Source organism: Apodemus sylvaticus, chromosome 21 (assembly GCF_947179515.1).
Source record: "Apodemus sylvaticus chromosome 21, mApoSyl1.1, whole genome shotgun sequence".
Lineage (NCBI taxonomy): Eukaryota > Metazoa > Chordata > Mammalia > Rodentia > Muridae > Apodemus > Apodemus sylvaticus.
Window position 1 is genome coordinate 38,865,734 of NC_067492.1, and position 25,014 is coordinate 38,890,747.

The following is a 25,014-nucleotide window of genomic DNA, read 5'->3' on the forward strand; positions in this document are numbered from 1 at the left end:
GAATGAGTTTGGTTATAAAGACTATTTTACAAGTTAGTCTCATTCTCTCATTCAACACCCTTTTCTTCCTCCTCCTTCTTCTTCTTTCTTCTTCTTCTTCTTTCTTCTTCTTCTTCTTCTTCTTCTTCTTCTTCTTCTTCTTCTTCTTCTTCTTCTTCTTCTTCTTCTTCTTCTTCTTCTTCTTCCTCCTCCTCCTCCTCCTCCTCCTCTTCCTCCTCCTCTTCTTCTTCCTCTTTCTTCTTTGTACACACTGTACTATATATACATGCAGAGATTATAAATACTGATTACAGACATTTCTTCCATAGGGTTTCTGACCTTATGTTCATTTTGCCATAGAACTGTGTGATTTTTTGGAAACGCTGGCTTACTTTAATGAAATGGTTCCTTTGGTACAGTTGGGGCTGTGATGCCAACCTGGCTCCATTGGTGAAATTCAACCACGCATGTGTAAAAGCTGACTTTAGTGGTAGCCAGGGTTTGGGCTTACCACGTTGTCTTTGGTAAAGAAAAGCAACCGTTTTGTTTTTTTCTCTCCTCCAGATGAGCAAACACACATGTCCAACATTTCCCACACCACACCTCTATGAGCCCAGCAGCCTGGAGTAATTATGCTAAAATATCATACTGGCCACAACCAGGGCAGGCATTTTTAAGTATTATTTATGCTACTTACAAACCTATGCGAAGCTGGTTGGTATGAGGAGGTTTCTGATACAGGGAGATGAACATGTTCAGGATAACAGCATCTTCCACTCTCACAGACCAGGGGATGATGGCAGCATGTGGGTACTGTCTCCGTGGACCTGGGACACATCCTTCTCTGTGCAGGTTCTCCATCCAACAAAATGTGTGTTTTATTTGTGTGGGGTTTTTTTTCCTCTTGAAACTGGGGGGCTTGCGGGGGGGGGGGGGGGGGAGTCCCGGGAATGCAAATCCTGTTCCCCTTGCAGGGCTAAACAGGATCGCCTTCAAATATAGTGTGACGTCCCCTCATCTCAACCCCTCCTGGCCCCCATGGTTTCCTCCATCTCTGTCACTGAGAGGCCCTACAGACAACTGGTTTTGCTAGTGAATTAGCAGTCACTGAAAAATGCAAATCTCCAACTCTTTGCCTGGTTAGCAAGAGCTCAGGCGCCTCCTCCGTAAAGCCTAGGGCCTTTCTGGACAGCACTGAACCGCTGTTGAGTGTCCTGCCAGGTCTTCTTAGCTTATTTACAGAACCTAGGCACAGGGGTCTTAGGCGCCACAGAAGCTAGCAGATGCATGGATGCAAGTCGGAATACTTGCAGGGGAAAGACACCAGCAGCGCCTGCCCGGTGAACAGCTGTTCCTTCATGCTGCTCTTCAGGGCTCTCACCGCCATCTCCAACAGTGTCTGTGCAGTGCATGCCACTCAAACCGCACTTGGGTTTCCACGCACAGGCGCGCCTTCCTCACACCCTGACTCTTCTGCCGCAGCCCGTTTGCAGTGCTGCTAGGAGATGCTGTGCTTAGCACAGCTCCCAACTCTCAAAGGCCCCCTCGAAGCTTTAAAGCCGGCATAGCACACAGAATGGCAAATGGAGAGCCAGCAGCAGAAAGATCATTTACAGTGACTATACAAACAAGCTAAATGAAAGACTTGTGTTCCGTCATTAAAAATAATAATGCTAAAGCCCCGAGGGCTGAAATGTAAAGCTTCCACCTCGTGTGAGGAACCAGAAAAAGAGTGTGCTTATTATCCCAACAAGATAACATGCTAATTTACTTAGTAGGCAATTTTAGAGCACGTTCACAGTGAAATCTCACTTTTATCAGATTATATGAAAAATAACAACCACAAATAAAATGCTCACTCAAGCCTGGGGCTTCTGGAAGATAGAAATCACTGTGTGGGAGGCCAGCGAGGGGGTTGGTGGAGGGGCCAGCCCCGGAGATTCCTCTTCAGTGCTTGCCTAGTCTCCTGGACCAAACCTGGGTGAGATATAAAGTTATTTCCCTCACACTTTGCCGGTGATGCCTACATCATGACAACAGAGAGGAGGAAAGGTCTCCAGTCCTGCCTACCTGCAAGTTTCTGTAAAGTAATGAATACAGACAGCTTGGGGACTGTCCACCTGCGCTACCGGCCTCAGCCTGCCTCCAAAGTGAAACCACCGGGGATTGGCAGAAGGCACTTGTCTGACAGGGCCAGGACAGCCTTTCTCCTCCATGACAGCCCGGGCCTACCCTCTTACACTCGACCCACCGTAATTCCTTCACAGTGCAGCAGCGAGCGAAGCAGCTGACAGTAGCAGCTGCAGTTCTAAGCGAGATGGATGGAATTTTCATAACTGGTTCCCCAAGTTACATTTTACCTTCAAGATAATTTATGAGCTGCTCTGGAGCCTTGAAGAGACAATATGCTTGCCATAAAATTAACTCTAACAGTCTTGTAGGTTATAATTAACACTGGGAGGGTAACGCCAACTGGACGAAACACATGGTGTAATTGATGGTGAAACAGGGAGCGGAGGAAGCTAGCAGTGTGACTGCTGCTGAGCGCGCACGCGCGTGCACACCCACGCCCCCCCACGCCCATGCCCCATCCTCACCCCCATACACACACTCTGCACAACCGGTGCTTTTCTGAGGCTTCAGCAGAGTCACCTGGCAGGCCTCACATCAGGGACAGAAAAAGCCAGAGCTGGGCAGGGAGGCAGAGGGTTTGAGGCTCAACCATGGGGCAAGTGGGTGGAGCCACAGAGCGGAGGGGAGGGGCAGCCATCCTGGTGCTATCAGGGAGCTGGTGATACAATCACAGCTCAGGCCAAGCCCCACAGGGGAGCCTTCCATAAAAGTACGACTGCATTAAACAAACGAACGAATGAATGAATGAACGAACAAATGAACAAATGAACAGTCATCTTTGGCAGTGAAGGATACACAAAAAGTAGAAAAAAAATCAACATTTCTAAAAAGGTTCTTTCAGGACTCAAGGTAGACACTCAGAATACCAGAGAAGGAAATCTTTTCAACAGTGTGGACATATCTCAGGAGCCAACAAAGGTGATCAATGAAACATGGATGTTTATTAAATTACAAAGTCCAGGGGTGACAACAGTGGAGTCATGCCAAGCACTGCATTTTTCCTGACGTGGAAGCCGTTTCTGTCTGTGCCTGGATCCTGACTGCCCGGGCGACACTGGAGAAGCCACGCTCATGCCCAACACTGGGACCCGTCAAACGATTTTAATGAGCAATTTTAAGGTGACTGGCCTATTTTTAGTCTCTGATTTGTTTTGTTTTTGTCCTAGGACAAGATACTGGAGAATTCTGATAAATGATGCAACAGTGTCCCCTACAGGCCAGCAGTGCTGTTCTCCAGACCTCCTAGCACCTTCTAAACCTGAAGTCAGTTAAACTTTATCTATAACCTGGAATATTCATTATAGAGTAAATTTGTAAAATACACTGGGGACACCCCTGAGATAGAATAAAATTACTATTCTTCACATGTAGTAAATTGTTTCCTAGATATAAACATACTGTATAGCTGACGAGTAACCTGTGATAGAGCAGATAAATCGCTACCCTTTCACCTCAGGGCACCTGCTCCACTCGGCCTTGATTAACACAGCCCCAAAATTACTTGACCTGGAGGCTGTACAGAATCTTGGAGGCTAAACTTTGATGTTATCATCTTCCTCCCCACTCTCCTACCTCCTAAAAAGATTGCAATCAATATAAAAGAAACACCATGGCTACAAAAGGTGGAAACTTCCCGTAAAAAAGATTAATGGTGGTGAGATTCATACAGCATGGGCTGCAGACAACTGCCTCACGGAGAGATGCACTCAGAGCAGGAAGGGTGAAGTGTGTTCGGGTGGCGGAGCAAATATGTATTTACAGACACACAGCTGCTGATCTCCACACCGGGAAAGGTCCCGGAGCACTGGACGTCCTGTACCGTGAGGCTCAAGTCAACACACTGAGATATGGGAGTGGCCCACAGCTTTGCCACTGTGTTCCCAGCAGCTGAGCTGGGCACGCTGGCTTAAATTTCATCTCTACTACTGACTAGCTGGCCTGGGCGAGGTGCTCTGTGTCCCATGCTGCAGTCCCCTCACAGGGAGCTCTGAACACTTCCTGGCACTTCCTGGAGGGCTTGGCAGGTTCTAGCTCACTAGTGCTAACAGTGGCTCTGTCCCAGATTTTAAGGAAAGAACGGAGAAAGCTATGCCTATGACTGCTCTCTGGGATGTTTTATCCAGGCTGGACGATGTCACTGTCACTTGCTAAGAGAGCCTGGAGCCCAGACCCACATCTGCCAATTCTAGGTGAGAATGCCTAGTCCAAGCCCAAAGAAGGACTAGCACAGGTGAGGCTCCCTCTCTGCACCCCATTCAGCAGTAGAGGGCCTCCATCAGTAGTGTGGGACTTCACATCAGGACGCTTCGTCAAAGGAGAGGGCAGTTTGAAAGAGGGGCTGAGTGCATTCTCCACTCTGTTATTTTGGTCCATCTGGGCACTGTTCTATTGCTGTGAGAAGACACCATGGCCAAGGCAACTTATGAGAGCATTTAACTGGAGACTTGTTTATGGTTTCAGAGGGTGACTCCATGATCAACATGGCGGGAAGCATAGCAAGCTGGTGCAGTAACTGAGAGCTTGCATTTGATCCTTAAGAAGAAGGCACAGAGACTGAGCATGGGCTTCTGAAACCTCCAGATCTACAGCACCTTCTCTGGCAAGGCCACACCTCCTCCAAGGCCACACCCCTCAAGGCCACACCTCCTCCAAGGCCACACCTCCTCCAAGGCCACACCTCCTAATCCTTCCTGAACAATCCACCAACTGGGAATGAAACATTCAAACACATGAGCCTATGAGGGCTGCTCACATTCACACTACCACTTGCCCTATGATAAGGATGATTTCACAGATTACTTCCTGCGTGTGTCAGGTACTTGTCCTAGGTATTACACAACCACTTAAATCAATCCTATGAAACAGGTTCCACCATTACCCCCAGATAAACTACAAAGGGGAGAAGTGAGGTTCAAAGTAACTTGTCTAGTTGTACCTTCTCTAGTTATGGAAGCAGAGCCAAGATTCAAACCTCAGCTTCTACACAGACTACCACTATGACATATCCATACAATTTGTTCTAGAAAAAAACCTGCTTTGTCCCACATTCAAAACTGCGAATGAGGAACCTCTTGCAAGATTCTATCCAAGGACCTATACCAAACCTGGTTTTCTTTCCTTCTTACTTATTCTCTCGCTAGTTTATTTGCCCGCTAGCAGCCAGTACAGCGTGGCAGAGAAGGGCAATCCTCGGAGGCCGACTTTCTGTGAGTCACTCGAGAACACCTACGCAGAGTCCCCATCTTTCCTCCCTGGGACCGGGGTTTCCATGAAATCGTGACTCAATCTCTTTCTGTGTATTTGTTGTTCTGTGTTACATAACCCATCTCTAATCAAGGGTTACTCATCACCGTTGCCCCAGGGTCTAGGATAGTACCAGCTAGGAACTCAGTAAATATTTACAGAACTGACAAGTGACTCACACTAGTCAAGGCAACAATAACAACCACTGATAAAGGACAGTGCACTGTCACCCATAATCCCCAACACCTATGACACAGGTATGGTTTTACAAGTGCCCTCTTAAGGAGGATTTCCCAGTACAACACTTGGACTAAACTTAAACCTTTCTTAAAGTGAAAGTTTTAAAAGTGGCAAATGTCTGGTAAATTAAGCTGGAGCCAGGGAGCAGGTAAGGGACAATTAATGTGGAATCCCTAGGCTGGTGCTCCTGGGGATAGCGGTGTTCTCTGGGGGCCTCTACGACAACAAAGGTTCTCACACGTGACCGTGTATGGGGAAGCTCAGACAGGACAGTTTGCTCTCTTTAACCTGAATGGGACGGCTTTGGTTCAGATCCACTGAGCACTGTTGACTTAGCCCTGGCACCTTACAGACACGCTATGCAGGCGCGCCCTGGGGAAACAGTGCCTTCCACCCTCCCACCTCCCACCAGAAGAGAAGCTCTGTGAGGAGGAGCCTGCTCTACAGTTATGGTCACTGCTGTGTTCCCAAAGTCTGGAGAGCAGGGCTTGGAAAACAGCAGCTCCCATGAAATGTCTGCTGAGTAAGTAAATAAGTGAGTAACTATTTTCTCAAAAAAGTTAGGAAGTACTGCCCAAAAGACCAGCCAACGACTCATTACAATCAGTAGCCTGGCAGAGCTCCAGTTCACTGGCCCACATGTTGATTTTATAAGTAAGACGTGCATAGAAGCCAATTAATTGGCTTCTGTCCCCATAAAGCTGTTCAATTGATAGTAACAATGGCAGTAATAGTAACACCACTGGCCACCTGAAGATCATCTGCTGCATCTTGGACAGAAAGAAGGTAGCACAGCTCTTCATTCAGTCGGTCCTTGCTCTACTTATCAGGTTTTATGGTGTAATCTGGTTCAGAGACACAAAGGACACTCTTTTGCTAAGAGTAGCAGAGAGCAGAGGCAGCAACTACTAAGGAGAAGGACAGATAGTAAAGGAAAAACAAAAACAAGAATAAGACCACCACTACTACCAGCACCACCACCACCATTACCACCAGCACCAGCACCACCACCACCACCAGCACCACCAGCACCACCAGCACCACCAGCACCACCACCAGCAGTAGTGATTGGTAGGCCAGTGCCTCCCAGCTTCTCAAGCCTCCCTTGTGTATTCTTGTCCCATCCTGACGGGACTCACAGATTTCTCTTTGGCAAAACATAGTGACTTACAACTCATGCTAAAACACCTAGTGTCCAACTGTCCAAAGAATCAGCCATTCTCTGGAGCATGAAGGGCATCGTCAGACATGGTCATATGACACAGTCACAGTTTATTGTAGCAGGTGACTGACTGTCTTGGTTGCTCAGGGCACCCCAGGGCTAGTTGACTATACGTACTGTTAGCATAACTGGAATGAGTTGTGGTCCAAATGGGCCGTCACTAAGGCTCAGGATACCAGCAGGAAACTAGGACAAGGTAGCTGCCCAGAGCAGCCAAAACAGACCTGAAGCCACGTGAATCTCAGCCTGGCCCTATTGGACGACACTCAAGCCTCATTCAGAAACACAACCTCTGAGAGGCCTTCTGAGCCTGATCCAACCTCTTTGACGTACCATCTTCTCACCAAGGTCCAATTGTCTTTCACCCAAGGCAGGAAGTTAGGAATGGTTGGCTCAAAGATGACAGAAACCATGGATTTTTGTCCTGGTCCTAGCAGAATCCTCCCTGGTGTCTTCTCCAGCTAGCCTCTGTCCAAAGCTTTGTGTTCAAGATCTCACCTTCTTTCCGGGGGCAAGTGTTCCACCCCTGACAAGGTCAGAGAAGTAACTTACATTCATTTCCAATAGTAGGCCCCCCCCTCTACCTTCAAGGTTCCAATTCAGCAAGGTTAATAACAACAAGCAACAGCAATAGAGACAGACGCCACAAGAAACACAAAGTACTCAGAAACACAGGGATAGGCTGGGGAAGTGGTTTTATTCAGTCTGTTGCAGTGCCAGGTGCCTTGGCAGATGCCAGGCACATATCATGAGCACTGTCTAGGCCCCTTGCTGGGATGGGTTATTACTGCAATGGAAGAGACTATTAAATGCTACAACAATCCTGGCTGCACGTGTTCTAAGTGCCAAGTAAGCTGACAGATACTCTGCTTAACCTGTGGTAGAGAAACAAATATAAACACTGAGTCAAGTCAGCAGAGAAGAATTATCACTCAGCACGTGTACACATATATATACACACATGCATATGTATACACACATATGTGTGCAAGAGTGCGATATGGGAGACTGAATCCAGAACCTTGCACCTGCTAAGAATGCCCACTACTGAGCTACATTCCCAGAGCCAAGCCATGCCTTTTCATAACCTACCAGAATATACCCAGAAGTGTATTATTCCTAATAGTCCCAAGTGTAAACAACCAGATGTCCAACAGCTGATAACTTGGTAAATAAAACTAGGCTAAACAGAAGAAATTTGTGTCTATTTATAACACTGTTCATAATAGCAAATCTTTAGATACAGAAAGAAATTCGTGGTTGCCAATCACTGTAGGGAAAGGGGAAGCAGAGTGACTCATACCAGAGGGTGGGGCTTTGCTTTGGGTAGGGAGTGTACCATTACCAGACAGTGTAAGGACTGCATAGCCCTGAACAGTCCTTCACTGTGTACCCCACAATGGTGGCTTTTGGGTCATAAGACATGTTCTTCTCATTGGAGTATAGCTCCAGCTTTAAAATCCCCTAATGGCCTTGCTTATATGACTGTGTTTCCTCCTCATAGGGCAATAAGTTAAGGCACCGCCTGTTCTCAGGGCCTCAGTGGACAGTCAGATCCCTCCCATCTACACGCCTCTCCCTAATACACAGTCAGGTCAAAACCAGAAATAAGCTAGGTTTGGGTCATGTTAGTAGCCTTTGTTTCTATTTCACTATAATTACAGTCTAGGTGAGGCTTCTATTATGCAGACAATACAGCTTAGGGTCGGGCTGCCAAGGCCACAGCAGGCTACTCTTTTAAGACCTCTACAATGACACACTTGCTGAGCAGGTCACACAGAGCAGCCCCACACTCTGCTTGACTGCCTTTCACAGCCTCTCTGGTGACCTGTGATGTCCTCATGGCCATGGAACTGGCCGCAGAGCACACTGTCATAGGAACAGCATTGTGTGCAGTATTTTTGTACATAGTTAAGCATATAGAATGTTCTTGTCTCAGAAAGCAGTCATGATGTGGCCATCATTTGTGCAGAAAAGAACAGGACTGTGTGGTCTCAAGTGTCACACCAGTGTGGGGCACAGTGTGTTTGTGGAATGAATACTGGGGAACAAACTTCACTCACTGAATAGACAGTGCATCTCTTCTAGAAAAACTGCCAGGTCTTAGCTGGAATACACCAGTGCCCCTGAGCCACACACAGACCCAGTGCACCACATGCGGGAGGGTCAGACACGGAAAGGGACACCCTCCCCCACTTCTTTTGCAAAGCATTTTCATTAACCCCCATCACTGGAACTGAGCAAGCAGGCAGAAACAAAATGTTTGGTGCTTATCCTGACATGTCCAAGGCAAAAGGGGCCGCTTCATCCCTGAAGCTGAACATGGGTAATTACGCCGTCAATACCTCAGCGTTCTCAGTACTTCAGGTGATATGCTGGGGATACGAGCAAAATAAGCCAAGGTGCCGGTTTTGAGATTTTTACCTAGAAAATCAAGTCAGGCGTGAACGCTGGACTGTACCTTTTCTTTGGTGTACTTTTCAAATGATAATTCCTTTCACGGCCACCATTAAATCTTAATCCATTCCAGCTCCGTGCATGGGTCATTGAGTCTATATGTACTGCTGTTATTTTAAAATGTTTCCCCTTGGTAGGGAAAGAGGGGGAGAAAGATGTTGAGAGCCAGATGGGCCTCTTCACAGTTCATTTATCAAACCTAATACGCTGGGCTCCACCCCCCTCTCTCCCACTACTGCGGTTAAACTTCCATATAATTTGGTAATCATTTTCATTATCAGACAGTGACCCCAAAGCGGCCGATCCTGGGGTATTCAGTCCTTGCAGCTGCTCTTTTTCTGCCTGCTCCTACAGTAGACCCTAAGAGCTTTGGATTTTATTAGCTGCAGACTGACCTCTGGGCTGCGGAGGTCAAGAAGGGGTCAGATCAGAGGGCTTGCCCAGTTCTTTAAAAGCTATAACAAGCTGTCCGTCAGGCGGAGTGGACTGTATAAACAAAGGCAAATCTTCAGAAACTCGGTACCTCTTCTGTTAACACTTGCCTGGTATTCACACGGTGCTCCTGATGGGGACGTGAATGGACAGCCTTAATAAGCCTATTTGGAGAGGGCTGTTTATAAGATTATCGAGTTTGGGGAAGGAAACCCCACAGCGCTCAGAAGTGCCTCTAGAATCGCAGGCTTGTGTGACACTGTGACAAACTCAGTTACCCCAAGTCACTGTAGAATTGACACGTTCCTCAAGGAGCTAAATTACAGAGAACATATGCTTTTGGTTTCAGACATGCAGAGTCCCAGACAATGGCTCCACTCCTGGCCTGAGAGAGGGACACATATTTTATGGCTGAGTTACAAGTTTCATTGAAAATGTTCTCTGGAGCTCATGATGGCGGACGAACCTGCTGAAGGAAGGGGTTCTGAAGGGGGACTGGCACTGAAGTCTCTACCAGGAGGAGTCAGGCTGACTGGGTTCTTCAAACTCTACAGCTCAATGTGTGTTATAAGTTAATTAGAGTCATCTGGATGCAACTTTCTGAGGAAAAAAAATCTATTATCTAATCTAACTGCTCCCTTGATAGCTTTGATGAAGGTAAAAAGGCTGTAATCTACTGCTTGGCCTCTGGTGAGTGCTAATTATTTTCTGTTAAAGTGTGTGTGTTTTCCTTTGTGTAATTCCTAATTATTTTCTGTTAAAGTGTGTGTGTATGTGTGTGTGTGTTTTCCTTTGTGTAATTCCTAAGCACACAATAAGATCATCTTTAAAACCTAGGCGGCAAGCCGCAAGGAAGAGAGGCACTCTGGGACGTTTTATAACTTTTACCACCACCCGCTGGACAGCCGCGCAAGGCCCGGCCTGTGCCAGACACTGGGCAATGCTTTGATGAGAAAAGCAAGGGACATGGTGACCGTCTGTTTATCCGGTTCATGCAGACGAGGCTTTGAGATAGGAAACCGAGATGGGAAACATCAAATGGGGGTGCGGGAGGGTGGAGGAGGACGGTTATTTAATACTCTGAGGACACTCTGCCTTTGGACCTCGCAGGACGTCAACCTCTTGAAATTTTCTTTCAGGTGTTTGGTTTTAAGAGGGTCTGCACAGTGTCAGCTGCTCAGCCCCTTCTTCCCTCCGTCTCTGCCACAAAGGACTTGTGAATTTGTGTTTCAGATGCTAGACTACATCAACTTCAACACTGGCTCCAGCTCCTGATTAAACTGTTAGCAGGAAAGGGCCAGAAACGCTGAAGCCAGACTCCATTTAAACAGGCCATCTTGGCCACACTGTCTAATGAGTTGATGTCATAGGAAATTACTGGTAACAAACTGTATGCACCCAACAAAAGACAGCCATTCCTGGTGAGCATGCACTCTGGGCTGGGCTGTCTTTTGAGGGAAGGCTGTGGGAGAGAGGACCTAGAGGAATGCATTCTTCCCTCCTTTCTGATTTAATATGTAGCACTAAGAAGGAGACAGGATGTGGCAAAAAAGAGAGAAGGAAAACTTTCCGATGACCCAATGCTGATAGTTCATTATTTAAAAAGAAATAATAATACAAATATAATAACAGTAACACAAGAAAGCCAAAATGTAATTATTAAAAATTCAATCACCTCTCAGTCGGTGCTGTTGAAAATTTGTTTACTATGAACACATTGTGAGAAAGCGTAATACTGAAAAGCTTCCCTTAACCACGAGTCTGAATCAGACAGAGGTCATACATCCTGAAGGAAGCGGCTTTCTGATACCTGGTAAGAAGCAATAGCTCATGATGCCTTGCTTGGAAAATGTTGCTCATGTCTCCATTCCTTTTTAAACACACCTATTTTTTCATGATCATAATTATTAGTAGAGCTATCAATTATTGTAAATTTTGCAGTATGAAGTTCTAGAGACTATTATGGTTATCAATAAAAAACGTTCTTTGACTCCCAAGCACAGAGAATTTCTAAGCATCAGCTACGGCTGTGGAACAATACACAGTATCATCTCCTGACTCCTCTTGCTCCTGCACAAAGATGAATGAGAGTTCAGTTTGCCAGCTAGGCATATAAAAGGATTGGAGGAGTGGGCTCTAACCTCTCAGATATCAACTGTTTTTCAGGTAGATGCTGCTAGCCTTTACTGGCAAGCACATTTCGTCAGAACTGGTGATTTACACAAACCTTCCATCATGACAGCTTTCTAACCACGGTTACCTTCAGGCACAGAGAAACCAGGCTGAAGCAAAGGGAATGTCTCCTCGGCCAACTCTGAAAATGGGGCAGGCCCGTGTGCAGTGACAGAGTGGGCTGTGAACTTCCTAGGTCTCTGCCTAACTGAACAGCCACGCTAGCCTCAGAGTGCTGGTCAGAAAGGGCGCTTGGGCATCAGGTACTTAGACTACATTATGCTCAATATGCAAGCCTACAGGCTAGATGTTACAGTGGAGGAGAACTTGTACACACACATGGACAACACCGGGCATCATTACAACTGATGAGGCTACCACCGGCAGTGAAGCTAACGTTAGCTCAGAATGTCTTGGACTTGGTTGTTTCCTAGGCCCCAGAGATGAGAGGGGTGCACCAAGCCGGGTTAGGGACAGCGCGCCCCACCCCGAGCAGCACAGACCTGGCATGCCATTCCTTCCTCAGATTCTGGCGCACGGTGAGTGGGACCAGGATGGCAGACAGAATTTCGCTTCTTTGTTCCACTGGGAGCCCCTCTCTTTTAACTTCATGAAGCACCGCATTTGTCTGGAAGAAATGATCCCCAAAAGAGAAAGAAAAAGTGAAAAATTAATAATAATAAAAAAAAAGCCCATAAGCAAATAAGGACAGTAAATCAATGGCTTTTTTATTACAGTTCCCTTGCTAACAAATCAATACGGTAAATGATGGTCAAAAATGGCCAGCATATATTCTGGGTTTAATCGATGTACATGGCACACAGGCAAACTCCAACGCACCATCGCCTGAAGAAACAAACGTGTCCAGACGCCGAGCCTTCTCACTCCTATTTTCTCAGCACACCAACAATTTTTTTCCCAGGGAATTGCCTACCATGAGCTATTATTAGGAATGATTTTCACTGACTGGTCATTGTGAGTTGTTTGTTTTGCCTTTTAGAAAAAAAAAAAAAGGCTCGTGTCCAGCAACAGCACCTAGATCCCCTGCAGGGAAGGTCCTTTCTCTCCCTGCTCCTGGCTGTAGAGGACTGTCCCTTATGTCCCTATAAGGGCGTGAGCCAAGCCTCTCTGATTCTTTTATCTGGTATGTCATACTCTTGTCATACTTTCCCTCTGCTCCTGCTACCCAGCAGAGGCGTTCTGCACGGACCCTCACATTTGAATCATTACTTTGATTCCCACCCGTGTTAGAGAGGGGTGTGTGGTCATTCCTTCTCCCTGCTTGTTGCAAATCAAGGTCTAGCCAAGAAACAAGGAAGAGCATAAAAATCAGATAGAGCAGTATATCTCAAAAAGCATCTTTTAAGATTTGTGACTGTTACTATTTGTTATTAACTCCTAAAGATTTTCATTTTGTTGTAGACTGTGTACTTGAGTGTGCTCCTGTGTGATGTGTACTTGTGAGTGTAGGGGGGCAGTTACTGGTCCCTTGGACCAGGACTTATAGGTTATGAATTGCCTGAAGTGGGTGCTAAGAACAAACTTAGTACCTCTATAAGAATAGTATCTACTCTAACTGCTGAACGCCCCCTCCAGTCCCACATTTATTTATTTTCTTAACCCATTTCTTTAGTTTTGGGGTGTTGTTATCTATGTGCATGCATGGGTGCCACAGTGTACACGTGGGAACCTAAGAACAACGTGTGAGTTGGTTCTCTTCTAGCCTGTGGGTCCCCGGAGTCTGACTCTGGCTATCAGCCTTGGCAACCAGCTCTTTGTCTGCTGAGCTTTCTGGCCAACCCCAGGAAAGTTATTTTAATTTCAAGTCAGTGGCTCTATAACACTTTTTTTTTAAAAAATAAGCACTAGTTTACCCAAATATAAATATGTGTCAAATAGAATACAAGTCATACATATCTAGAGTGTTCTAAAAACATGATGAAAATGAAGCTGGTTTTCCTTTGAATTTATAAATGGTTTGCGCTTGTTTGTTTTAGTGAGCTGGCCAAGGCAAGGCTGGTGGAACTCGCGTGTCCTCCTGCGTGCTAGGGGCTCACCTCAGGCCTTCTGGGTCTGGTCTGACGAAGCTGCTGAGCTGTAGAGCACCCACGGAACTGGGGACCCTCCTCTTCACTCCACTTGGTCCTATAAAATGAATGTCCTATGCCCCCGTTACCCGCTCGTGGAGGGGGACAGGAGTATGTCGCTTGTGTCCAACAACAGCACCTAGATTCCCTGTAGGCAAAGTCCTTTCTCTCCATGCTTCTGCTGTAGAGGACTGCCATGTCCCTATAAGGGCGTGAGCCAAGCCTCTCTGATTCTTTTATCTGGTATGTCATACTCTTGAGAGGATGAGGAAGACAGGAGAGTAACTTCAGAGGCGATCCATCCAGTGCCTCAGCCCCCAGCACTCCTTGTCTTCAGGGTAACCGTTTTTCATGAGCATCCTGTCAGGTTTGTCTCTGTTCCTAAATCATCTGACTTGCCCCTGTCTTTTAAATAAAGCCTTAGTTTGTTTTTTGTTCTTTTTTTTTTTAAACTCATCAAAATCTATTTTTCATGCTTAGAATAGAATTGTCTGGCCTGTATAAAGCTAAGACAGGAGATAGTATTTCTACTGTGAAAGGTCCCTGCTGGGATAAGAACCCCTGACTCATGCCTCTAGGATCTAAACATGCATAATCCTGGGAGATAATACCAGGGGATATTCAATCAGCTTCCAAAGAAGTAATGTCTCTGACCGCCAGCTTACTTTCTGTAGACAGTCTGCAACCCAAGTCCCCCGAGTTACATTTGCCACTCAGAGCAGACCAGTGACGAGAACAAGCGAAGCAGCGGTGACTGGGAGAACACATACTCCGACTCCTGGTCACGATGGCTGTGAACTGTGCCCTCCACACGTGCAGGTTCAAGAGGGCCAAATCAGGAAGACAGACAGACAGACAGACAAAGGCCCATTGGTAGGGTGTGTTAACTGTGAAGACTGCTAGTTTTGTTCATGATGGAAATCCATTAGCATTTTTTTTATATCATAAGAAATAAATACCATGGGCTAAACAGAACTCAGGCAGCTGCCAGCCTGTGACTTATCTGGAAGATGTCTAAGTTCAGAGTGTCTTACTCACAACAGCTGTCTCTCAGCTGGAACATGCTACCTCACAGAGTTGAAGTTGACCATGGCCTCAAAAGTCATACAGTGTACTACCATGCCTGTGTGTACAAGTGACTTCACCCAAACAAAGGACAACAGACACATCCAGTAGGATCCAGATGTGAGGGAAATAATTTGTCAAGTGTCTTTAGTGTGCCCCAGCCTCTACCATGACTTCAACTGGATCTGGTGGCTTGTTCTCCATGCAGTGTGGAGCCTCTCTGAGGGGAAGAGGAGGTATGTATGAGGATGTTCCACAGAAGCAGAGGCTGTTGTCTTGCCTAACACTTTTTCCCTATTACCCACCTAACCACTTAATATTTATCAAAGCGACTGATGAGAAAGAAACCTGAGATTACAGTTACACACACGATGAGCTCATAAAGCCCGGGAACTCACTGTGGGCTATGACAGGCACTCCACTGCCAAGAAGTAATGATCTACAATAATTGATCCCTGATCTACAATAACAGATTCCCGAGTTTCAGTTTCTTGGGCTTCAGGGATTCTTTTGGGCCCATGCGAGCTACATAACATCGAACATTTTTCTTTAAATTGGCCCATATTAAAAAAGAATAGAAAATAGACACACTCTAAAGAAAGATGAAGAAACCCATGGTACTCTGCAAAGATGAACTGCTAAAAACCCAGTGAAGGCAAGGTGCTTGCCTGCCTCCCTCTAAGTGGGCCCAGGTTGCTCAGGTTCCCTCTAAGTGGGTCTCTGTTTGCAGGGGCGCCCAGATGGAAGTGCACTCCTTCTGAATCATGAAAGATAGACGGCATGAGAGTATTGGAGACCTGACGCCCCGCATTTCAGGAGGGCCTCTGACACCATCACACAGACTGAAAAGAGGCCGAGACAATCTCCTCCTCACAGTATGCCAGGTGCGGACTCCTCAGTGGCGCTTAACTTCCTCCTGGAGATTCCTGTGAGCTTCAGGCCACACTCAAGAGGGAAGGCCTGACACAATGGTATAACTACAGGGCATTTCCCAAGTTTTAGAGAGAAGCCACTGAACAAAAGGAAATTTCAGAATGTCCAAAGTGCATTCCTTTTACATGATAACTGATATTTCACTTTATAGTAATAGGGCTCTTCAAGGTTGAGTTATTTGGTGAACATAGTAGGTAATTTCCCATTAGTACCAACATAGAACATTCATATATGTTCCATTTTAAAAAAAACAGTCACCTACTGCCCAAAACACATTATCTCTCCCCTCACCCACAAATGGGGCAAGCAAGCCACAGAGTTGAGAGCCTGTCTCCAGCGTTACATTCCGTTTCGATCAAGTCTGAGAGGGTACTGTCAGTAAGAATGACCCAAGCATGAGTACTAGGCATTCAGTCCAAGTCATCTTCTAGTGGCAAGGCCCTCCTCTATCCGTACATAGACGCATGGACAGGACCTTTCTCTGAGTCCGTCAAGACCGTCAGCACAGCTGCCATTCCAATTCACAGTGTCCAACTCCATCTCAAACGCATCTACCATGTAGTTCAACAAAAGGACGCCAGAAACTTCTACCTATGTAAAATTAAAAAGAAAAAAGCTATCTGCCAACTGTAACATGTCCCTTTGAACATTGCAAGTGGTGGGAGACGCTCCTTCTAGAGTAGCTTTCACTTTTGCAACTGGCCCTCACTTTTCCTGACCTCTACCCATTAGGTAAGAAGAACCTCTCTTCTCTCCTAGGCTCCTCCCCAACCCTTGGCATGTCCCTCCTTGTCTCCTAGGTGAATCTTCTTTCTGAGACCAACAACTGAGGTCAGAACCTTCATTCTCCTGTCTCTTGCTGGCTTTTTCTATAGAAAGAGCTTTAAGGGGTCCCTGTAGGCTCATGACATCTATACATCTACCCTGCACACTGAGTTCCACCTCATGCAGCCAACAACTGGCTTCATAAACATGACACCTCCAATACAGTATCATAGCCTTCATGTGGCCACATCTGAACCACCTTTGCTCCCCTCTCTTCTCTGCCTCAATCCTACCCGAGATGAATGCTACTCTATCTCCAGAATCATCTAGAAGTACCGCCCCTCCTCCAACACACTTCACCTCAGCACTAACACTGACATCTCTCTCTCCCTCTTCCTTTCTCTCTCTCTCTCTCTCTCTCTCTCTCTCTCTCTCTCTCTCTCTCTCTCTCTCTTCCTGATTTATTTACTTTATATATGTGAGTACACTGCCGTTATCTTCCTACACAGCAGAAGAGGGCATCAGATCCCATGACAGATGGTTGTGAGCCACCCTGTGGTTGCTGGGAATTGAACTTGGGACCTCTGAAAGAGCAGTCATGTGTTCCTAACCACTGAGCCATCTCCAGCTCCTGCTACCTCATCGTTCCAACCTCTCACCTGTACCATAAGATGGACTCTAAACTGTTAGCACTCTTACTTGTCTGTGCATTTCTTACTTCAAGAGAACATTGTGGGCAGGGGAAGAGGTGGAGAATGGCAGGAGGGGGGAAAGAGGAAGAGGAGGCAAGGGGTGAGAGAGAAAGGGGTGATTTTTCACAGTACAAGTCTGAAAAGTGACTTTCTCTCAAGTAATTCAGCATTGACCACACAGTGGTTTGTGAGCCGCCCGTATGAAGTCCTGAAGCAGAGTAACCTCAGAAATGAGGATCTTTGGCCTCCAAACCCCAACACAGCCAGGGTATTTCTGCTTATGTATGCTTTAGTTGTTAAAGCTCAGAAGATTAAAAATAAATACTTTTTAAAAGCTCAAATTCCTAAGCAATGCAAAACCAAAGCCAAAATAAAACAGAAGAAAGCCTGGTGTCACGAGTCTGCTGGCTTTGCCAGTTTTGTGTCCTGCCATCTTCTGTTCAACATAAGCCACTGGGAACACTCTGCACGCACCTGGCTGTGCTGCGGGTTGCACTCCCTTGATCCCGCTCCTTGCAGACATGCCTTAGATCATTCCTCCTTAGTGAAAAGCCTTGCAGGAGCCACGGACTTGTCCCACACTCAGTTGGCCTGACCACCTCTGAGTACATCAAAAAGCACATCTCAGTCCACTGAGTGTGTTAGCCACCTCCATGCGTCCTCCTCCAAAGGGCCGGCTCTGTGGACACACAGGCTCCACGGCCACTTCCTAGGCTGCTGGGAGGGCAGTGGACTGTCCGTAGACTCCTGATGGACGTGCCTGAATGTGTGAGGCCCAGTGATGTGCTGAAGGGAACCTGGTGCGGAAGGCAAGCGGTCACATGGTCAGGGCCTGAACAAAGGAGTATTTGATTCAAAGTGCTCCTGAAATACAGCTAAGGAGAACTTGTAAAACCTATTCTAAAGCCATAGAATTGAGAGAGAAAAAGTGTATGTGCCAAAGGTAACTCTCATTTGGATGGACTGCCTACAAATAATACAGTTTCTCTGTATTATTTGTGTGTACCACCACATCCGGTCCATGGCCACACTCCGTAATAAGCCATCTCAACAGAGTAACTCAGAGCCCAGAGACACACAGACACTAAGAACCCTAAGAGTTCCTTCTCCCTTAAATCTACATGCACAAAAGCAATGGGGAAAAAAGAGTCTATAACAAAGAGGGAGCAAAGGAAGAAAAGAGGGAAGGAAGGAGGGAAGGAAAGAGGGAGGGAGAGGAGAAGGAGGGAGGGAAGGAGGAAACTGAGACTTTAAGGAATCTTGGATTTTAGGCTTATATTTCACAGTCTTCTTTAAAAAGAATTTAATTCTTAATTTATTAAATTAAAAACAGAATTCACTTAAATTTTGTTGAACATACAGTATGTTCAATAACTTTTTACATGCCAAATAAAGGGTGCACATAGGAACACACATGCCAGAGTGCAGACTCTGGTACACGCAAGCTTTCAGAGACAATCGGAGATGAAAGGAAGATCTGATATGTGATCGATAATAGTAATTCAAGCCATGGATTCCTTCGGTCTTCTCCTGACATGGAGTAAACAGTTCTGGCCAACCAGAACCCCAGAACTCACGCTGAAGCTACCATCATAACATCAGAGACCTTGTGCTTAAGGACATGTGGCATCCAGGCAACTGGAACAGCATTCAGCAAATGTGGCTGGTGATACCCCTGCTTAGTTTGTTTACATTGGGCATTCCTCTAATTTCAAAATTACCAACACCGGGACCCCAGAGTCACAAGATTCCTCTACTTCCCACGCTCCCATCCTTAGCATCAGCAGAGAAGTAGCCCCCCCAACACTATACAGCCATAGCGGTCTTGTGCTAGGATTGTGTTCTGCCTTCCCCCACCCACCCCTCACAAATTACAAAGCTATGCTCTGAGTGATACTGCGGGCTAAGGTTCAACTTGTGAAGAAACTTGGCCGCAGATGTTATCAGCCAGCAAAGCTATTTCCCCACACCAGCACTGTCAGAAATCCAACCCGGCTCCCCTCTTCAAAAGTCCAGGGGCCCTTTCTTCCTTTCCTCTTTTCTTCTAGCCCCTCCCCCTTTAAGAAGAAAGGTTCCGAGCCCACTGAGATAGCCTTGGTCCCATCAAAGAGAGGTCGGTCTCAGGTCTTTCCTCATTTACTCATTGTCAGCGCGAGATGGCTCTTTTGTGTGGCCTCCAAAGCGCAATGCTGAGTGATGCCTTCACACTCGCTACCCTGGCCGGGCACCACCAGAGATTTCCACTGCTCTAGGATCCACAGCTCAGCAGAACAAATAAACATTCATCTCAGCCAGGTTGCCTCCTTTATCTCCCTTTCTGCGAGCAGGAGATTTTGGGGGTGCCAATGTTTACACAATGTTAAAACTTTCTTTCCCCTGTTTCCTGAATTTGAGAAAACACATCCTGGATGACCTCGGGTAAGAGATAACACCATGTCACCATGTCACCGCTGGGTGCCAACCTCTACTGGTCTATAGGAGGCAGCTGTCTTAGCACCCACCCCACTCCCAGCCTATTGACAAGGCAAGAGAGAGGGAGAGATACGTCTTGGAGGGGAGCTCAAAGGCAGAAGTCTCCAAGAGGCTCCCAGCAAAGGGGCTTTTCATTGCCACCTAAAGGCACACTTGCTTCAGCGTGCCTCAAAGACCCGCTTCATTTGAACAGAGAGCTCACCAAAGGTGCCCATGGAAATGCTCCCCAAGGCATCTGTGGGCCTGAGAGTGGGGGAGCTGAGGAGACGAGTGAACAACTCTGAGGAGAAAGGATTGTGGGATAAATGAGTCTTTAATGAATTCCCTCACTTCCAAAGGGGTCTACGTGATAGCGGGGACTCCCTAAAGCTGCTGCAAATGCTCACTGTGACAGGTCATATAAAGTAGTAGGCACACTATGACACAGTGACAAGTTTTAAGGTTGTCACCTATAAAAAAGGTTTGGGGAAAATAACACAGAAGAGCGGACATGGATACTGATTTAGAAAAAAATAAAGTTAGAGCCTCATGGCTGAAAATGGTGACTTCTTTTCTTCCACAGTGTACTCAGGGTCCATAATCTCTCCCACAGTGCACTCAGTGCCCATAATCTCTCCCACAGTGCACTCAGTGTCCATAATCTCTCCCACAGTGTACTCAGTGTCCATAATCTCTCCCACAGTGTACTCAGTGTCCATAATCTCTTGTCCTCTAGTAGAGAGATCACTGCACCCCATCTGCTCCCTGCCCAGAGTGGCCCAGGATCTCAGGGTAGCCCTGTGCTGGAGGCGGGCATGGTCAGCTCTGGAGGGGTCCTTGTGGGTGCCAGCCTTTGTCTGCTGCCTGGGCCAGCAGGGCTGCAGAGCTCTTGTTGCAGCGCGTGTTTCAGATGATGGTGAAAGGAAGCCTGTGCTTCTCTTTATTTCTTCTCCTTTAGGAAGGAGAAAAAGTAGAAGGAGGAAAGAGGGGAGAACAGGGAGAGATGAGGGGTGGAGGGAGAAGAGGAGGAAAGGAAGTTAGCAAAGGAAGGAAAGAGAAAGGGTGAGGAAAGAAAAGAGAAAGGAAGAGAACACGGGGTGGGGGGAGGCAAGGTGAAGATGAGGAAGGAGAAACGTGTTGTCTGTAGACGCCAGCTGCTTGGGCCATGGTGCCAGCCACCCCCACGCTGCCGTTTCACGCCGCTCCCGCTGCCCCCCTGGCAGAGGCACAACTTGGTGTTGACTTCAGTGCTTTAGAGGAGCCCTTGGCCGATTTGGCCCATGATTAATTGCCAAAGACATGGCTGGCCATATGGAACAGAGAAAGCATCAAGTAATTCATACTCTGTGTGCAATCACTTGGCCCTGTATTTTAATGCACAGGAAAGAGCTAGTACAGCTCAGCCCTGGTGTCTTGCCCCCGACAGCCCATTAAGAAACCTCAGAGCACCCAGTCCCACGTTCCTCTGCTGGCTTTTCAATAGCGGCCTAATAGAACATCGGCCAGGCTTCCCAGCTAGCCTTAAATCTTTCACATACAGAACATTAACTACGGCCACTGAAACAACGGCTTCTTATGATGGAATGGGATTTGATTTCTAGGCTCTGCATACTGACTGACTTGTTTTTTTTTTCTAAACCTTTATGGAGTTTACAAAATCATTGTTCTTTTCTTTTTTCCTGTTTTCTAAGCAGCCTAAAAGATCTGCCTGTGCCAGGAGTGTACTCTCCATCACCGTTAGTACCGGCTACCTAATAAAGTTGATTCACAGCGAGGTGAAAGACACAACTTAATTCTTCTCACCAAGCGGTTCCATAGCCACGGAAAACCAGGCAAGCTGCAGTTCCCCAGCGGTTCCCCAGCCACGGAAAACCAGGCAAGCTGCAGTTCCCCAGCGGTTCCACAGCCATGGAAAACCAGGCAAGCCGCAGTTCCCCAGCAGTTCCACAGCCACGGAAAACCAGGTAAGCTGCAGTTCAACAGGAGGAGGGCACCACAGACGCACTTCACAACTCTTCACGACTCTTCCTCCTTTTCCATTTCATTCTCATTGCCATTCAACAAGGCAATGAACTAACCCACTGCCCTAAAAGACACGCTGCACCATGCAAGGGAAGAAGGTGCGGCCCGCCCAGGATTAGCCTTCCCTGCTCCACTCTACAGCCTGTGTACACATTCCCACGATTTCTTCCAGGGACTTTCAAAGGAGACTCTTAGAAAGATGGTGCTGCTTCTCTCAGCTCTGACATGTGTTGGTAGTGATGACTGTGTTGATACTTTCTGTTAGAAAATATTTACATGGCATCTCTTGTCCACTGTATTTTTAGGTGCTGTAATTATCCCCGCCCTGGAAGACACCATAGAATCTGACTGCCTATTCATTAGCAGGGTTGTAATCACCTCCACTGCCAAAATGAGCTTCCAACCTGTTTAGAGTTTTAAGCCAAAGGAGACTACTGCCTCTCTGTGGCTTTTCCTTGCTGGAATATGCTGGTGCTTTCCAGAACAAGCAACTTAAACAAGATCAGAAGGAGCAAGAAGAGCCACTATTGTGGAAACAGAGTAAGAAAATATGGCAAAAACAAGCAAACAAACAAAGCCAAGATGTCTTCACAGAAACAAGTAATCTCACTCTCTATTATAGAACCATTTTGTTTCACTGAATTTTAGTATGTTTTATAAACTATAATGATAATTTTATTCTCCCTTGGTCAACTTTCAGCTGGCCTCTTAGAGGGTAAAAAAAAGCAAACAACAACGGAGAGACATTTCCAGGCTCAATAAGCAGCATGCAGATTTGTAAATCTCAGTGCACTGGAACTGCAACAGTATCCCTGATACATTACAAACAAAAGGGTTATGTCTAATCCATGGAAATAAACCAGAGCTGCAGAACTTTCAATGCAGAAAGCAAAGAGGTTTAGTGTGCAGCAAGGAACATCAGCGATCTAGGTCAGCACAGGCAGGCCTGTATATTTCCCCCGATGAATACTGGAATGGGAGCTGACTTCTCTCCAGTTATTGTGGAGGTGCCTGGCCTTGTCGTTTATCTTTTCACGGAAAGCTAGTCACTCTATAAATGAAAGCGAGAAGCCCCCACAACCTCACCATGACACACATGCCCCTGATTTCCAGCCTCTACCTGTAAGAATCTTGCCACACCAATCTGCTCACAGCCTAACGAGCTGAGGGCGAAGCAGGCAGAAGACCACAACCAGCACTAACAAGCTGGGTGAGGACCACATCTGGCCTAAAGGTGGCTGAGCGCCCACCACCCTGAGCATGTGAAAGTTACCCAAGCGCTCCATCAGGTCGGCTCCCGCCTTCCCCGAAACATCAGTAGCACAAAGACTGAAGTGGTCTGTCATGCACACTGGATTATATGAAGTGTAAAACATTGGGGGAGAGAGGAGGAGGAGACTTTTGAAAGGGAACGGGAAAAAGAAATCACACTTGCAAGAGGATCCAGCTGACAGCTCGGTCCCTAACAAGTGAGACAAGTGAATATGTTCGGCAGCTCTGTGAATGCAGGCAGAGTGCGGGCCCTTTGTCTGTAGCCCTACAGTGTGTCCTTAACCCGACTGCTGCCCGCACCACTGAACATATGTTTTCTACACAAGAGCTGAAGCAGAAAGGGCTCTTTGTTATAATTCACTCTTTGTATCTATCCACCCCTCCCCCTTCCACTCACCCATTCTCTCTGTGACATCCAAGCCAAAGCCCCCGGCTTGGGACAGGGAAGCCAGAGGCCTTCCTGCTGCTGCCCTGGGGCTTGGAGAAATGGCCCCACAGTGACACTAGGGGCTAGAGTCACAGTTACCAAGTGCATCCTTCCACTACGGCATGTCATCCATGCTACCTCACTTAATATAGCTCTCACTACGTGAGAACAATGTCTGTGTTAAGTGTGGAAATTGAGGCACAAAGATGACAGTAAATTACTCCACAAAACAATAGTGGAGTTCAGTTTTAGAGACTTGCAGCTCAAAGCGCTTATGGATCATACACACACACACACACACACACACACACACACACACACACATATGCATGTGATTCTGCACTTGAAATGTTACTACATTTGCACGTGCATCTGGTCACCTTTGTGATCAAACACAAGCCAAGCTGGTTAGGGGCTTACTGAACACAAGGCTGCTGAAGAAATGGTGTCAGTGGTGATGCTTCAGATCTCCCTGCACTGGCCCTTCAGCATAGGGAAGAAGGGCAAGAGCCCCCGGGGCAGATGCCTTATGCCAAGCTGGCCATAGGCAAGGGACTTCTCTTTGGCATTTGTCTACCAACCTGAAAATATAAGTAATTATTGTCTTTACCTCAGGGATCTGAGAGGATTCATGTGCCAGCTATGGTTTTCTCCCAAGACTTTGCCGTTGAGATGTAGAGAAACAAAGCACGTGGGCCGTCACAGGTACGAGAGCAGACAACCTTCCTGGGTTAGTGACTTGTCCTGTTGCTATGTCCAAATGCCTGACAAAAAGCAACTCAAGGAGCTAAGATTTATTTTGTCTCTGGAGGCACAGTCTGTGATGGTGGGGAAGTCATGGTGGCAGAAGGATAAACTGGTTGGTCACCCTGCATCCAGTCAGGAAGCAGAGATGGGCACATGCCTGGCCTCAGTTCGCTTCCTTTTGTTCCTACATATGTGGATGGGACTGTAGCTCATGGGGTGACAAGTACACTCACAGTCAAGGTTGTCTCCCCTACTCAGATAACTCTCTCTCACCCAGAGGTGAGTCTCTCAGGTGACTCCAAATCCAGTCAGGTTGGTAGTGAAGACGAACCCACACTTTATGACGCTCCCTGGGCCTGGGCTCCCTGTTCGGTATTCACAGTTCATGTGCATTAGATGATCCAGGATCTCCGGGTCGAGTACCAAGTAGTGGTAGCAATGACGTACAAGGCACATCACCTGACACACTCTGCATGCCAAGCCTACCCCTGAGCTCTTCACTGAATCCTGCTAAGTCTGTGAGAGGAAGGTATTTACAGTGCTTTCATTTATAGGTTTCGTGATTTGCCAAACTTCATTCTATTAGTAAGCAACAGAGCCACACCTAACCCAAGGAGTCAGATGCCAATACAGGTCTCTACTTCCTTGTTTACTGCAAGAGGATTGCAGGAACAT

At 46.9% G+C, this 25,014-nt stretch overlaps 1 protein-coding gene across 1 annotated transcript in view; it reads right to left on the reverse strand.

Moving 5' to 3' along the window:
• Positions 1-25,014, reverse strand: part of Fto (FTO alpha-ketoglutarate dependent dioxygenase) — a 339,692-nt gene that overhangs the window by 127,861 nt on the left and 186,817 nt on the right. The window contains exon 8 of the mRNA XM_052166101.1: positions 12,382-12,506. Within this exon, the coding sequence (XP_052022061.1) occupies positions 12,382-12,506 (125 nt within the window). The remainder of the gene's footprint in view (positions 1-12,381; positions 12,507-25,014) is intronic.